Below are 15,951 nucleotides of genomic sequence, written 5' to 3' on the forward strand. Positions count from 1 at the left end.
TGAATCATATCATTATTAATATAAATGCTTTTTCTGGCTTACATGTAAAAATGTGTGTTTTAGCTCAACCTTTATAGTCTGAAGTATTCCGAGGATACATAAAAACAATTACATGACTGGTTTCTATTTATTATGTTTGTACAGATTGCAGTAAATAGAGAAAACCTAAATCATATCAGTATTTAGTGTGACCACCGTTTGCCGCTGTTTTCTGCCTCTTCATATGATCCCAGAGTGACTCCATAATGGTGAGATCAGGGCTCTGTGGGGTCACACCATCTGTTGCAGAACTCCTTGTTCTTCTTGTGGCATGTTAAAGCCTGCATGTTCGGGGTTGTTGTCATACTGTAGGCTGGAGTTGGGACTGATCGGATACCTGATTGTTCTGTGTGATAGATAAGAATCCACCAAAATGCCTAAAACCTTTGCACATACAGTATAAAAAAAGAAAACACCACCCACAGCAAAAACACCACTAAACCAAAACATGACCGAAACTAAAACCAAGAAGTGAAAAATTAAAAAATATTCTTTACATTTGTAGTTACAATAAATCTTTGTAAGTGGGTGAAGCATGCAAAAAAAGAGACAAAAAGAGAAATTTGGAGAAGATGTCAAAAGTTTGATTTATATTTGTGTGCATGGCCAAAGTATACTCAGATTAATAGTATTGCTCATTAATGTGCATCTAAAGGGCTTCTAAAGTCTGATGTGAATACTTGTTTCACATTGAAACATTATGTCAGTAGATTTTTCATATCTGAATTCACACTTTCCAACACAGATGTCAGTTTTGACTTCAGAGCTGGAAGGTTTTAAAGTTCTGCTCTACTGAATGTCGACTTTTTGGACCATCAGTTCTCATTTTCAGTAACATCCTATAGCTGTCAACAGCATGTTACTGGATTGTAATTGTTGCTGCACATTCTGAACCTACATAATAGGAGTTATTTTGTTCTGTCTGGTTAAATTACCGAATAACTGCATTCTCAAAACATCCAGCATTGAGGGAAAAACCAAGAAATCTGAAGGCATTATATGCATTCATAGTCTAAAATTGAAATGTGCACATTAGGTAAATCAGAAATTATTCATGGTTGCTCACTTTTACCAAGGATATGGAGAAATAATTTAACATCATCTCAATAAATTAATGCAAAAAAAGGTTTTGTGCCTTTCATAGGGATGATAACAAAAAACTTACATTATTCATTACTAGTTTGAAATGTATAGTCAAATTATAACAGAAAGAGTTATAAATCTGAATAATTTTTATTTATTTTCCTTTAAAACATACAAATATAACCTTTTTTTAAAAAAAAAAAAAAAAGCAGATGAAAACCATTAAGCAAAGGTATCACTTAAACTACAAACAACATGGCACACAAAAATCAAAAGCTTTAAAAAACACAACGTACCAGCCACACCTCTCTGTCAGTGACGAAGCATTAGAGTTAACAGAAGCACCCACAAGTCTACCAGCACGTGAATGCAAAGTAAATCGATTACCTCTGTAATAAAAAAAAGTGCTTTTCATAGGAGAAAAAGTTTCCCACCAACCCGAGGCACGTGTCTCCAACATACCTCTCATAATCCAATAACCCAGTTTACAAAAGGAATGTTTCTCTGAAAGTGGAACAACTGTAACAACGTCAAACTATAAGAATTCACAAAAGAATCAATCTCTGTTTGTCAATAATATATTCAAATGTACCACAATTGAAAAGCTGGTGGATTGTGAAATTACTCTGAAGGTGCCGGTTGAGGATTTTACCATTAGTCTGCTGCTTCTTCTGTCAGTTCTTTAGTCTTAGTGGTTTACCAGCCGGCATACACTGGCTCGGCATCACAGGGCAGCCCATAGTATCGACCCTGAGGCCGTTCTTTGCGTAACAGTGGAGTCCGGGCTATTGTCAGCTCTCTGTCGGTGTCTCTCCGTCGACGTAGAACCATTAAACCGATAAACAGTAAGGTCACTGGAAAAAGGAGAAGAAAACAGCAGAAGATGTAAAAAGACCATTTACAGACGTGCACAAAGGGACCATTGATGTCAGAGCATGATTCTTATTCCAACTGATTATGTTGTTAGCAACAGCAGCTGACTGGGCTGCTTTTAATCATAAGGACATAGTTTGAAATAACAAGCTTAATCTACATTTCTATGGCTCAAAGAAAACAATTGCACTGCTCTTATAGTCCTAGCTGATTGAATCGGTCAGGGGTGGAAAGTATGACGGCTGTTTCAGGTTCCCTGAACACTTTGTTTGCCTTATTTCTTCTTGATTTCTTATTATGAGTGATGAAAAACAGTGTGCCAAGTTTGCTGTAACTTGGCACACTGTTTGCTGAACCATGACTGTATAAAACAGCGACTGCTAATACTTTAAAGGAATGTTGGCATGCAATCAGATTATGTAAATATAGCTTGAAGCTTGTCACCGTTAAAGTTAGTCAGTTTGAGAAGCACAACAGTGAGTCCAAAGCATTAGACATGGTTAATATCAAGATGCATTCCTGAAGAATCTGTGGGACCACACTGTACTAGTTTCTTTCTCTCCACTTTTTTATACTTCCTTAAGCACTTTTACTCACCCCCTCCTCCAATAACCAACAGCGCGATAGTGACAGGAGCCATTTCACAAGTGTCCCCTGATTTGCGGAAGAAAGTCTCCATGCAGTAGCCTGGAGCCAAGCTGCCCTCTGGACAGAAGGCATCAGTTGGACACAGGATGGGGTTTACATCAGGGCTCTGGGAGAACAAACATGCCAGCATATCAGCAAACATGCAGAATATCTCTCCAGTGAACACATGTTCGCCCTCATGGTATCTTGTCTGACAAAGTGTGCAGGACTCACAGGGCAGTAGTGGTTCTCTGGGCAGATTTCACAGTTCTCCTGCCCCCACTGGACCTGGTAGAAGCCACTGCCACAGATCTGACACATGGTCTGATAGGCAGCCTTGTACATGCCTGTTGAAAAGCAGACGGATGGATGACAATTCTTCCCTTTTTAGAATGAACAAATAACTGATTACTTTACAGTTTAACTGATGTGCATTACCTGGCCGGCAGGGTGAGCAGCGTGTAGCTCCAGTCAGCAGAGTTTCAGTTCCTCCAGGACACATTTGGCACTGGGTGCAACTGGACGAGCTGACAGAAAGAAAGATGCATGTTTCTAACCACTAAATGACAAGTTACTGTGGTTTTCATAGCTGCCACATAGCTGCTGATAGCTGCTGATTTGGTTGCAGTTTGATGTCACAGCGCTAACAGACACGTGTTTGGTGTAGATCTGCCACTTACTGAGCAAAGACCTGAATAATAAAAGTAATAAGGGCTGATGTAAATAACTGGAAAATAGTCCACAATAAAAACTATGTTCAATATCCTGATACAATATTTTTAGCCGGTGTAAACAAGCTATGGAGCTGTGTCCAGAGAGACAGCAGGCTCATGGCAGAAGCCCAAGAACCTGCTGCTGGACACCAGCAGTGAAGCAGGCAGGCTTTCAGACCAGAAGGGATATCAATTTTATTAGCACAGAGGCAAAACCTCAAGGAAGAGAGTTTTCTACTGACTTCATAGAGGTTATGAGAATGTCATGGTGAAAAGCTCATCCCTAAAGGTCAGTTTTGGTCTACCAATGGAGACCTTGTGTTCGACTTTCATCATGATTACGGGCTTCTTGTAACATCCCCGTTTCTAAATGCCAAAATCAGTTTGTCTTGCAGGGTGCACAGACTCAGAGCTATTAACTGCTGCCCCTTCACTCCTCCTTCTTAGCCGTGATCTAGATGACTGCAGGATGACTCCCTGTTAAGGTATTCAGGGTACGTCAACGGGAGTAGAGTCAAGGCCAGACTGAGAACGACCTGGAGGGACTACACATCCCAACTGGTCTGGGAATCATCAAAAACGCCCCTGAGAAGCTAAAGGACGCTCGTGCTGCTGATGTAACCATATCTCAGACTCAAACAGACTGATAATACATGTTGCTCCTGAAACCACAAACAAATATCTCGTAGTTTTCACAGCCAGACCTATAATCCAATGACACATGACCAACCTGATATTATAATTCTTAATATAATTTGAATTTTGTGCCTACTGCAGATTACTTAAAGCGACAGCTGTGTAACTGGTTGTGTGTGTGTGTGGGTATGTGTGTGTGTGTGTGTGTGTGTGGTCAGGTGCTGGCTATACTTGTGGGGACCAAATGTCCCCACAACTGTAGGAAAACCAAAAACAATGTCACTTGTGGGGACCTCATTTCGGTCCCCACAAGTTTAAACAGTGTTTTCTTGGCCATGTTGTTCTTACTGAAAAAAGTAAAAGTGCAAAAACGTTTCTTTAAGGTTAGCCATTGTTTTGGTCTGGGTTAAGGTTAGGGTAAGGGTAAGGGTTAGGGGTTAGATATGAATGGGAGTCAATGGTATGTCCCCACAATGATAGAAAAACACAGTGTGTGTGTGTGTGCGTGTGTGTGTGTGTGTGTGTGTGTGTGTGTGTGTGTGTGTGTGTGTGTGTGTGTGTGTGTGTGTGTGTGTGTGTGTGTGTGTGTGGCCGCATCTGTGCTAGCAAACATAACCATGAGATAAAAGCATGTGATGTTCAATTTGGCGGTTAGATAAGTCATTTTTCCAAACACTGAGATGGTTCCATATTCTGGCTCCTGGTTACAGAACAACACACACAGAAACTGCTGACATTTAAGTGCGACTTACTTGCAAAAACTCCCCAATGCACACGGTGAACATGAAGTAGAACCCTCCTGCAATGAAAAGAAACCTGAAAGCAGCAGAAGGAAGTGAACTCAACATGTGCAAATCATGTTTTCTATCAAGTTTCAAACTGCAGCGAATGAAACTTGGTTCAGATCATTGCATGTGAAACAATGTAGGTATGTGTGTACCCATTTTAGACATTTTAAATATAAAATTTACTGATTTACTGTTACTGATTGACAATACAGTTAGGAGTTACAGCTAAATAAACACACCTGGCAAACAGCTTGTGCAACGTTCTGCACCAGTGTTATTGCTGAAGGACCCACCAGGGCAGGGGTGACATAATGGACTTCCAGTGAAACTATAAAGCAAGGTGTAAAATGCAACATAAGAAATTACTTAAATGGATAGCGAAGAAGCCAAAATTTAAATTTAGAATTTCTTGGAACAGTCTGCATCCTTACTTGGTGTAAAAACCCCGGTTGCAGGGCAAACATTTCTGCTCTCCAGCTACTGGCTGATAAAACCCCATGGCACAGGGGAGGCAGGCTCCAGGAAATAAACACAGCCCAGGGTCAGAACAGCACGTGCACAGCAAGGTGCCTGGGGGGAGATAAAAGAAGCATTTCACAACTTTTATCATCCATTCTTAAATATTTTTAATCCTGTAGTGAGAAATTTCAGAAAATACAGACAGGTGAATAAGGAGTAAAGATCCTAAAGCATGAAATAAAGTGTAGTTATGATCCAACATCGCACACACTGAATAAAGAGTAAAATGGTGGCTCCACATCAATGACTCACTGTTGTCGTATTGTGATCCCGGCGCACAGGGCTCACAAGTAGAAACATTGAAAGAAGAGCAGCCTGGGGTTGTGCTGCTGAAAATCACGGGTGTTATAGTCAGACCGGTCACATTCTCGATGAGGGTGGTGTTCAGCACAGCAGGAGTGAGAGTCGTCTGGCTCACCACCATGACTGCAAGAAAAGAGACACCGGAGGTTTCAAATGTGACATCTTTGAGCTGCAAACACAAGTTAGATATGTCTAAACTTACAGATAAATGTATGATTGGGTTGTGCCGGACTAGAAGCTTAAGGGGCCAAACTATGTGCTGCAACATTTCTGTTCTTAATCTTTCATTTTGTGTCATCTCTTTTCTGTAAACCATCTAATAGACGCATAAAATACCCAAATGTGCTCAAAAAAATTCTGGCTTTCAATAAATAAAAGGCAGAAGATTGTTTTCGACCTGCACCTGAGCTGTTGCAAAGATGGTGCACATCTGGTCTTTAGAGCCAAACGTGTTATCTCCAAGGATTAATACAACACTGGAAGCACAACAGCAAAACATCTCAAAGGATTAACGGGGCCTAAAGCCTTTTGGGGGGGCCCCAGGAAGGATTTTGCTCAGGCATAGGGGTCCATCACCCCCTATTCTTGAATAACTGGTTAAATGACATTCTTATTTTTCAAAACACAACAATACAATATCAACCATAACATAAACAATAACTAAAGCTTCTCTCTTCCTGTGTCTCTCTCTTGTTTTAGTGCACTCTGAAACCTCCAAGTAGGTTTCCAGTGAATCCTAATCATGAACACCCCCTCGTGTCTCCCCTCCTCAGACATCCACAAGCAAGAAAAACTTCACAGTTTTGCAAGTGAGTGAGAAACCTGAGTTCAGCAACACAATGCACCAGTCTTATATTATAATAATAAACAAGAACAACTTCTTCATTAAATTCTATCATTGTTGCATCTTAAATCACTCCACTGAATCTTGAGTGCAGCATTTACCCAGTGAAAAGAAAAACAGCAGAGCAGAGGGGGCAACAGGTATAAGCACATCAGCAAAAACAGAGCCCATATTGTGGCCGTAATCACATAAGCCATGTGCTTAAGTGCTTTCTTGAATAGGAGCCATCCTCCTCATGAAATGTAATTATTCGGAGACGGGGTCAGGTGATTTTCTCTGCTGGGTTGGCAACATTGCTCTCTCTCTCTCAAAAAAAAGAAACTGAACCTGAAATAAATGCTGTCTTTGGAGAGAAGTAACACTAAGTCACAGTAGAGAGATTATAGTAAAGCCAGATCAAGAGTATAAGTCACTATATTCATTTTATAGTGTTTTTCAGGGGGGGGTTGTTGTGGTATCCAGATGCATAAAAAAGTTGTATTTAGAGGTAAAAATCTGGTCATTGTGTAAAATAAGCTTGTGAATTGAACTTAAAAAGCAACTACAAGCAAATCTACTAATGAGATTAGAACTTCAGAGGCATTTCTCATGTTGATTTCCACATTTAGTCTCTGTTAGTGCAGTGTTTTCACTCTATTTATGGTGTTAGTCTGCTCCAGATGGGATTGCCATTACAAGTAGTGAATTAAACTTCTGCCTTTTCATATTACCTACCATCACATGTCTGTATTAGATCTACTGCATGGTGCCTTTCTCGGGGTTTTCTAGGATCACAGCTGCTGTTTTCGTTAGAGGAGTCTAAACTTACCAATGCAGCAAGCAGCTGCTACAGCAGGCAGAAGTCCCCGACAGTCCATCCTCCAGGTTACCGAGAGCAGCCGCCAAACAGAGTCGGTGTCCAGCAGGTCATCCCCGGCAGGTCCAGCTGCCTGAGTTTCCACAGAGGACAGCAGCTCTGGTCGCTAACAGGGGAATCAGTCCTCTCATCGGCGTCATATGACAAAATACGCATCATGTGATTTTGCTTTAGAGGGCAAAACTGAGCAGAAAGGGCTGGATTCAGTCAGAGCTGCTGCAGTTACAGCGAGCAGCCAGCAGGGACACTAGAGAGGGGAAATTCCAGGTGTTTGGACAGTTTTAGTTAAACAGGGGTTAAAATCTAAACTATTAATAGATTTGCATTTGTAATAAAAACTTTGTAGGGTGTTAACCTTAGATAATATTCTAAATGTATTAAGTAATTTGTTGTAGTGTATCATATTTTATGATCCTGTCCTTAATTTTTTCAATTATCCCATTAAATGTGCATAATTCATATTTTTGTCCTAACCATTATATTTTATTTGCCAGGTACATTTGCTTAATGAATAATATTGCAGAATGCAAAACTTCATATTAAGTCTGAAAATTCGTATAGGTAGTAATATTGTAGGGTATCAACCATAATATTAATTGTCAGGAAAAGATGTATTTTATATTTATTTTTATATGTTTATTATGCATGCATGCACACACACACACACACACACACACACACACACACACACACACACACACACACACACACACACACACACACACGTATATAGATAGACAGATTGCACTATTTGACATTTTGATTCATTTATTTTGCTTATATCTATCTATCTATCTATCTATCTATCTATCTATCTATCTATCTATCTATCTATCTAATCTTAATATTTATTCATTCAGTTAAGAGTGTATTTTTGGGTACATTTGTTTTTTATGTAATATTGTAGGTCCCAAACTTAAATTTTTATTTAGTTGGGTAAACTTGTATTTTATATAATATTGTAGGATCTGATTATATAATTTAGAACGTTAAACCTATTTCTCTTCTTGAAAGCATTTTTACTCGATATGTGTTCTTTAACATGTGCTATATAAATAACAAAGACCTGACTTCAGAGTATCCTGCTTTTGCATGGTCATTTTGTAAACCCTTGTTTACAAAATGACAATGTATAGCTACAAATAAAGCTGCTAAATACAATTTTTGCCTGTTCATTTTCCGCAGATCTGCAGTGCCTGTCTAGAAAAATACAGTAATAATAATAATAATAATAATAATTTACTATTCACATTAAAGGACAAACAACTGGAAATACTGATATTAAATTACCAGAACCAAAAATCTCCCTCTCTCGCCAGCTTATAGCATCCTGATTGTACTTTCAGCTATTCTATTTTCACCACAGAAATTGCAGTGTATTGCACAAGGTGTCAATCCCCATATTTATGCTTGGCAGCAGCTCTGATTTGCTGTGGAAATTTCCTCGCAGATGACACTTGACGTTTGACACTCTGAGCAACAATGAGGGGCTCTTTGTACAGTAACTTGTTACCAAAATACACAAACCGCAGAAATAACACCAGTATTGTTTTGGGGAAGGAAAAATTCCTCCTTAGTCATGAGATGAAGGTCCACTTCCCTTTTCATGCAGCAAGTGGGTGGTGATATTATATAAATATATATTTACTGGACGTACAGTACAGAACATTAGAGCAATCCATCAGCCACAACTACAATATAAAAATAGCTTGAATAGATTCAAATTTGAGTAAAAGAAAATCTCAAATGGTTTCACTGTGTAGGGAAATTAGAAATTATAAAATAATAGTGAATTTAAATGAATTCTTTAACCCTCCTGTCAAAGAATATTTTTTCCTTGTCTAAAAAAAACCAAGAAATTCAGCAAAAAAATTCTTCAAATTTATGAAAATTTGAAAAACCTTAAGAAAGAAAATTCAAATAATTCCTTAAAAGTTTAAAAGTTTCCCTTAAAAGTTTTATTTTAAAAATCCTCCAAATTTGGCAAGGAAATTCTTGTAAATATTTTCAAAAAATGAGCAAAAATCTTCCCAAAACATCCTAAAAATATCTACAGTGATTACATGTCAATAAAACTTCTAATATTTTCTTTAAGAACATTCACAAAAAAATCAACCAAAATCCAGCGAATTTCGCTGTTTTTAAAGAAACATTTTTTTTAACCTTTCCTTTTTTCCACCAAAGAAGTTTCACTGTAAAAAAAAAAGATTATTTTTCCCACATTTTCAAACTTTAAAACAGGTCAGTTTGACCCGCAGGATAACACAAGGGTTAAATAAAGTAGCGTGACAGTGAAGCATTGTTCAAGCTGCTTTAATGGAGCCTTTGTCAATGTAATTTGCAACAAACAATGAAACGCTAATTATTCTCTTTATTTAATCCTTTAAATTGAACAGTCGTAGCATTGTGAAGCATTTTGCATATATTTATTCCTCAGTGTTTCCCTCTTTGAAGCTTTCTAAGAAGCCTCCTGGATGTATCGTGCTAAGCTCTGCTCCAGCTCCTCCCAGCTTTTCTCCTTTAAACTTCTCTATGAAAAGGAAACGGAGAGAGAGGAGAAATGGATATTATTTATTGCTACCAGCATGAAACACAGAAGCAAAGCAGACGGCTCGCTCACACAGAGAAGTCGGTTCTTCTTTGTTCTAGATTTCATACTCACTTGGTTGTGCCTCTCTGTGTTGCTAACAGTGTGAGCCTTGGTCTGTTTACAGGTTCTGGCCTTGCTGCTTTCACTTTGCTTCAGTCTTTGCCGCTCTTGCTTTTTCAATTCAAGCTTCTTCCGCAGCTCCAAAAGTGTCTCATCTTGAGCCACCGCCTTCTTGATGGACTCCAGCTTGGCCTTCCTCTCCTCTTTCCTGCCACAAGCCAGAACTATCATGAATGTATATGTCATACGGGCGTGTTTTTAAGGCCTGTGCTTTCCCTGCTGCTAGAATCAAGTCAGAGCCAAACACTTTCCTGACCTGATGGCAGCAGCTCGTGCCAGCGCTCTCCCGTGGAGGTCGATGGTTTCCAGCCTCTCCTGCAGCTGCTGCTTCTCTTTCTGCTTCTCCTCCAGGATTGATCTGCGTTTCTCATCTTGCTCTCTTTGCTGTGCCTCCCTCAGAAGGTTCAGACGCTCCTTCAGCTCGACCAGAGACATCTCTCCCAGCAGATCATGGCCTGCAGTCTGACATGGGACAGGTTAGCTGTGAGAAAGAGATCCACATGACATGTAAGATAAAATCCCCTTTCTGTTACTCACCTCTGTGTTATCAAAATTCTTGACTCTAATATGAGGGACCGATTCAATGGCGTGAATCTCTCGTATGATTTCAAATTTTCTGCTCATCTCTGCCTGTGCCTCCTCCAGGGCCTGACGAAGGAGCTCCTGACTTTCTTCTGAGACTTCTTTCACTGTGAAATTTGCATGAAATTGATGAGAATGAAAAGGAAATTGTGACAACTGCCCTGTATATGTTGTATAAAGAGATGTACGGTACCTATGCTTTGCTTTAATTTCTGCAGCTTCTCTTTGGCTGTTTTTGAATTCTTGTGTCCTTCTATTACTTGTTGCACCAGATCTCTCAGTGCTTTCTCCTCCTGCAGCCTTTTCTCTGCATATCTTCGCATCAGCTGAGCAGTCTAGAAAAAACAAACAAAGCAACCGCAATAAAAGCAAATTTTTCATGCATAATTTAAAACCCCTATAATTGACTTCTTCACGGGGTGTTTGGAGAACAAAAAGCTTTTGTGTAATTACCCCTCTCTTTACACACTTTAAAGCACTGTGTAATCTCATGTAAATGCCTTTTCTCATCAGTTACCAAATGGACTCCTAACCCACCTCTTCTTTCTTCAGCTGTGCGGCCTTCTTGTTGCGCTCCGTGATTCGTTGGCGGGCCAGAGCGATCTCCTCCTCAGTGATGCGTCCCTCCAGGTGTCTGCGCTCCATCTGGCACCGCAGGAAAGACGGGTCCGTCTGATCCAGGACATTCTGCTCACGGTCTCCTCGCACCAGGCGCTCCAGTCTGTGCGGCAAATACAAACACAAAGAAATTACACATGATTTGGTCAACATTAATGAGAGAAACCAGAGAACAAATCACATACATACACCTTCACAGATACATGTACTCAAACTACAGATGGGTGACAAATTAAAGGAAAAACTTGAACCCTTGACCTCCACAGTGAGTACTCTTATACTGTGGGGAGAGAAAAGTCTCTACAAATCAACACAGTTCTTCTCAGTGATTGCCTTTATCCTGCTATGAAACATTTTGTGGTCACCTTCAGGATGACAATGCACTGATTCAAAGGGCAAGAGGCGCCACTGAGGGGTTTCAATTTGTATGAAAACGATGTGAATCATATGTTCACAGTCACCTCATGTCAACCCAGCAACAGCAAATGAGGGAATGTCTTTTGGAAAATGGTGTCCATCCCTCCAGTTGAGCTCCAGAGACTTAGAGAATCAACACCACGGAGGAATAAAGGTGTTTTAGCGGGATGCATTCTTCTAACACACTTCATGTTGAATTTTCCTTTAACCCTCGTGTCGTCCTGCGGGTCAAAATTGACCCAGTTTAAGGTTTGAAAATGTGGGAAAAAAATATATATTTTCACAGTGAAACTTCTGATGTCTGCATTTTCAACATTTTTGGGAAATCTTTGGACATTTTTGTTGGAAAAAAAGAAATGTTTAAAATGTTTCTTAAGAACATTCACACAAAAAAATAAACCAAAATCCAGCGAATTGCCATGGATTTTGGTTTATTTTTATGTGAATGTTCCTAAAGAAAATATTAGAAGTTTTACTGATATATACATAATCACTTTAGATATTTTTAGGATTTTTTTGGAAGATTTTTACTCATTTTTTGAAAACATTTACAAGAATTTTCTTACCAAATTTGGGGGATTTTTTTTTAAACTAAAACTTTTAAAAGAATTATAGTAATTTTCTTCCTGAAGGTTTTTGCAAATTTTCAGAAATTTGGGGATTTTTTTTGTTGAATTTTTGGATTTTTTTCAGACAAAGAAGCAATATTTTTTGGCGCCCACAAATGAGGACAACAGGCGGGCTAATTTCAAGTCCTACAGAGGATCAAATTTCTTGTCTTTGGTTGCACTTCATTCATGTGGCATCTTGTGTAGATATTTATTAAGTTTAACGGTATTACACAGTGAAACAGGGCAGCTAGTAACGGGAAGACGCTGTTCTGTACCTCTGCAGCTCCTCTTCCACCTGACGGTCAACGAGCGCCTCCCTCCTCAGGATGGCTGCTTTGTTGAGCTTGATGGGACTGCTGTTAGTCTGACAGAATCAGGAAAAATACACACATTGTATCTACATTAGCTAATGCATACACGGCTATACTCAAGACTGAAGCAGTTCAGTTTAGAGCTCACCTTATTAGTAGAAGGAGCTGCAGAAGAGTGAAATGAATTAAACCTGAGCTTTGATTCAAGGTCTTCCTCAATCTGGGACATCACTCTCTGCAAAACAAGCGATCGTGAGTTCAACAGAAATGAAAATGAAGTTTGTTAAGTACAGTCAGGTTCATTTATACAGCCTAAAATCACAAAAAGAGCTCAAGAGGAGGAGACGAGGAGGACTCTCTCTTCTGTAATTAGGTTTGGACTTGAATCAATAACAGTATTTTGGAACTCCATGTGAATCACAAAAATGATCCTTTACCTTTGTGTGTTCAGACTTGTGTGGATTTGCACATCTGAACTGTTTCATGTTTGCCTCATACAGATGTTCCTTTGGTGAAACACATACAAGAAGTCATTTAAATAACCTGCAATGCAATAAGGTTGCCAGTATCTATGGTTAAGTAGACGTAATTAGCAAAGACTAATATTTTTAAAGTGCTGGAATGTCAAATAATGCATTATTTTTCATATACTGTTGATTTACTATCACTGTCTCCATTACATTTACACATGATGAGGCTATGTTTTACCTTTAGATGTGATGCTCTTTTTCTGATGATAACAGTAAAAGTGGACATCATACCTCAGCCTTTTGATGGTTCTTCTCTTTGATCTCCTCTATTATCTGCATCTCCTTCGGAGGGCTGTAGGTGCTGTTTGGTACCTACGAAACAAAGGCCTGATGAGTGATGCACCAGAATGAATGAGGCTACGCTCTCTGTAAGCATTTCTGTTGGGAAAAGCAGAAGACAGCACACAAAGAAAGTAACTGATCAGTGTCAGAGGGAAACGCTACTTCTAACTGATGCTGACTGGTTTGTATATTTGATGCTGTGGGATGATCTCAGGCGGAGGCAGAGGTCGAGGTTTAGGGTTGCTGAGAGAGAACTCCTGTGTATCAGTGGTTTTGATTGGAGCTTTCTTGATTTGATTCTTTTGAGATATTTTGACAGCAAGTTGGTCCATGAGAATATCGATCTCAGGGCGCCATCTAAAGGACGCACAAACATACACGTACACATTTTTGTTGTTTGCCTCTGGAATAATATTATCTTATCATTAAAAAATAAAGATGGTTCTGTATTCTGCATTGCTCACCTGAGCAGAGGGCCAATCCAGTGTTTCTCCACAAAGGCAGCATCATAAATGCTACTCCACTTCTCTTGTATCCACGTGGTGAGGTTTGAGAAGAAGAAAGTCAAGAACTAAACAAACAAACACACAGAGTGCACCATAAAAGAGCCATTTATCGCTGGATCTCCCCAGTAAAACAACACTGATGTGTTCAGAAACAGTGTTTCTCACTGTGTGCATCTTCTTGATGTCCAGAGATCTGACAATGCTGCTGAATTTCTGAAGTCCAAGGTCATCAAGAGTAAATGTGGCGAGGTAACAGATAACTGACGAGCAACACAGCATTATAAACATGTCAGGGGTGATGTTCTTTATTTTGATTACACACATTCATCAGAACTACTACTGTTACTGTATGTAGTTTAGTGAATGAAATTACTTACTGACAAACTGACTGTCATCACCTCTGGACAACCATTTCCCATTCCGCTCATAGAAGGCACTGATAACTACATCCAGCAACTTTTTGTGCTCAATACATCCAGAGACAACATTAAGTATGAACTTCTTCTGCAGAGCATCCACATCCTGCAACAAATGTGACATTCATAAGTTTCAGCACAAACATCACCTGGACACTGATCTGAGTCCACTTACCTGTAGATCCTTCTGAGCACCTTCTATAAAGTCATCCAGACATTGTCTGCCAGCTCTGAACTGATCCAGTAGCACGATGGCTTCCTTCACAAGTGAGCCACAGCTTGATGCCATTTTAAATCCAGCAGAAAAGTCTGCAGAAATATACTTTCTTCTATTTAAAAAAATACACATAGATCATATAAAATTTAAATATATATATGCCTGAAAGACCAACAGGGCTGTCATTTAAAAAACACTAATTCATTGAAAGTTTTCCCGAAAAATTTCTTCGGAGCGGTTTGTGTTCATTCCCAGCCCTTGTCGTGTTCACCCGTTGCTTAGCAACACAAAACATGCGTAAACAGAGACGTTGAATGAGGGAAAGGCGGCTTTACAACTAGAAACAACATCATCTGAAGTGATAAGAGGTGTTTTACTATCGGGTTGTTTTGGTCAACATGTAGGGCCATTCATGTTTTAATCCACATAGATTAACAGTGCGGCATCCTGATCCTTTGTTGGCTGCCATAACAATAATTATGACGTAGTATGTTGTGACGTCTGTCCGAGCAGTGCGCTGCATTCACGTGCTGTTGGAAATGTGAAAATAATCACCAGATAATCAAAATCATATGCTGGAAAACAGCGAGAGAAGAAAGACAGTGAAATAATGGCAACCAGATGAAAGCAGACTTTTATAAGTCATTTTTATTGGAAATTCTCAGTAACAGAAAGCGACTCACGTCACATTTGGGTAATGAGGGGGCCATTGGGGGAAAAAGCTGATTACTGAACAAATCACATGCAAACTGGGTTTTAAAACCAGCCTCACAATGCATCATCTGATTTCCTGCCTTAATCTGATTAACATAATCTGATTTTTTTGTGGGTGTGTAAACAAAGTCATTGGTTTGGAATTGTGTTGTCACTACTACAGCTAGATATATGTATAAATAATAGAAGATAGAAAGAGAGACAGACAGATAGATGAGTCAGACTCAGAAGAGTCCAAAAGTTTGATTTGACTATATTCTCTACCTCAGTGCTAGTGATTAGGAAGGTTGAGTATTTAATCAATCATATAAGGAAAAATAAAGTATCCAAATCAAAACAACTGCTTTTTTGATAAGAGGAAACATCATACCAACAAACCATTTTAAATGAAGCATTGTGATTGTAAGATCATCACTGTGAAAGATAGACATATGAGTAAATTTCTTTAAAATTGAGCAGTTTAGAAGAATTTATTGTCAGGTTTTTAGATGGAACTTGAAATCCCTAATACACAAACAATGAGAATGCATTTTCAGACCAATAGCACCTTGTGTGCGACAACTTTTGGAAAAAAAAAAGACACCCACTTGTATAACCTATTCATAGACTCCAAATTTTAAAATGAGGGTAAAGATTTCTTTTTCTTTTGTGGAAAATACAAAAGAGACACAAATCATCTTTATAAGATTTTATAAATGCTTAAGTGAGCATTTCTTAATGTAAAAAAGGCATATTATATATACATATAATAAGAAC

General features: G+C 39.0%; 2 protein-coding genes and 1 long non-coding RNA gene across 3 annotated transcripts; 1 reads left to right on the forward strand and 2 right to left on the reverse strand.

The window, feature by feature from the left end:
• Positions 1-113: 113 nt before the first annotated feature.
• Positions 114-7,459, reverse strand: si:dkey-21a6.5 (laminin subunit gamma-2). The gene is made up of 9 exons (XM_022221949.2): positions 7,234-7,459; positions 5,531-5,704; positions 5,191-5,329; positions 4,999-5,087; positions 4,724-4,787; positions 3,061-3,149; positions 2,857-2,969; positions 2,593-2,749; positions 114-1,976 (listed from the first exon to the last, which is right to left on the reverse strand). Exons 1-9 carry the CDS (start codon positions 7,280-7,282, stop codon positions 1,819-1,821), a joined length of 1,032 nt encoding a protein of 343 aa, XP_022077641.2. The 5' UTR covers positions 7,283-7,459; the 3' UTR covers positions 114-1,818.
• Positions 7,460-9,578: 2,119 nt separating this feature from the next.
• Positions 9,579-14,930, reverse strand: cfap99 (cilia and flagella associated protein 99). Its single transcript, XM_022221939.2, has 15 exons — positions 14,440-14,930; positions 14,226-14,370; positions 14,014-14,108; positions 13,807-13,913; positions 13,522-13,699; positions 13,292-13,372; positions 12,968-13,036; positions 12,679-12,765; positions 12,495-12,583; positions 11,111-11,294; positions 10,767-10,908; positions 10,529-10,680; positions 10,248-10,453; positions 9,944-10,139; positions 9,579-9,811 (listed from the first exon to the last, which is right to left on the reverse strand). The coding sequence occupies exons 1-15, from the start codon at positions 14,611-14,613 to the stop codon at positions 9,740-9,742; spliced, it is 1,977 nt and encodes a 658-aa protein (XP_022077631.1). The 5' UTR covers positions 14,614-14,930; the 3' UTR covers positions 9,579-9,739.
• Positions 10,364-13,295, forward strand: LOC127536385 (uncharacterized). Its single transcript, XR_007945372.1, has 2 exons — positions 10,364-10,498; positions 11,126-13,295. It is a non-coding gene; the product is annotated as an uncharacterized LOC127536385 (long non-coding RNA).
• Positions 14,931-15,951: the final 1,021 nt, after the last annotated feature.

The sequence above is a fragment of the Acanthochromis polyacanthus genome, chromosome 1 (genome assembly GCF_021347895.1).
Source record: "Acanthochromis polyacanthus isolate Apoly-LR-REF ecotype Palm Island chromosome 1, KAUST_Apoly_ChrSc, whole genome shotgun sequence".
In the NCBI taxonomy this organism is placed as follows: domain Eukaryota; kingdom Metazoa; phylum Chordata; class Actinopteri; family Pomacentridae; genus Acanthochromis; species Acanthochromis polyacanthus.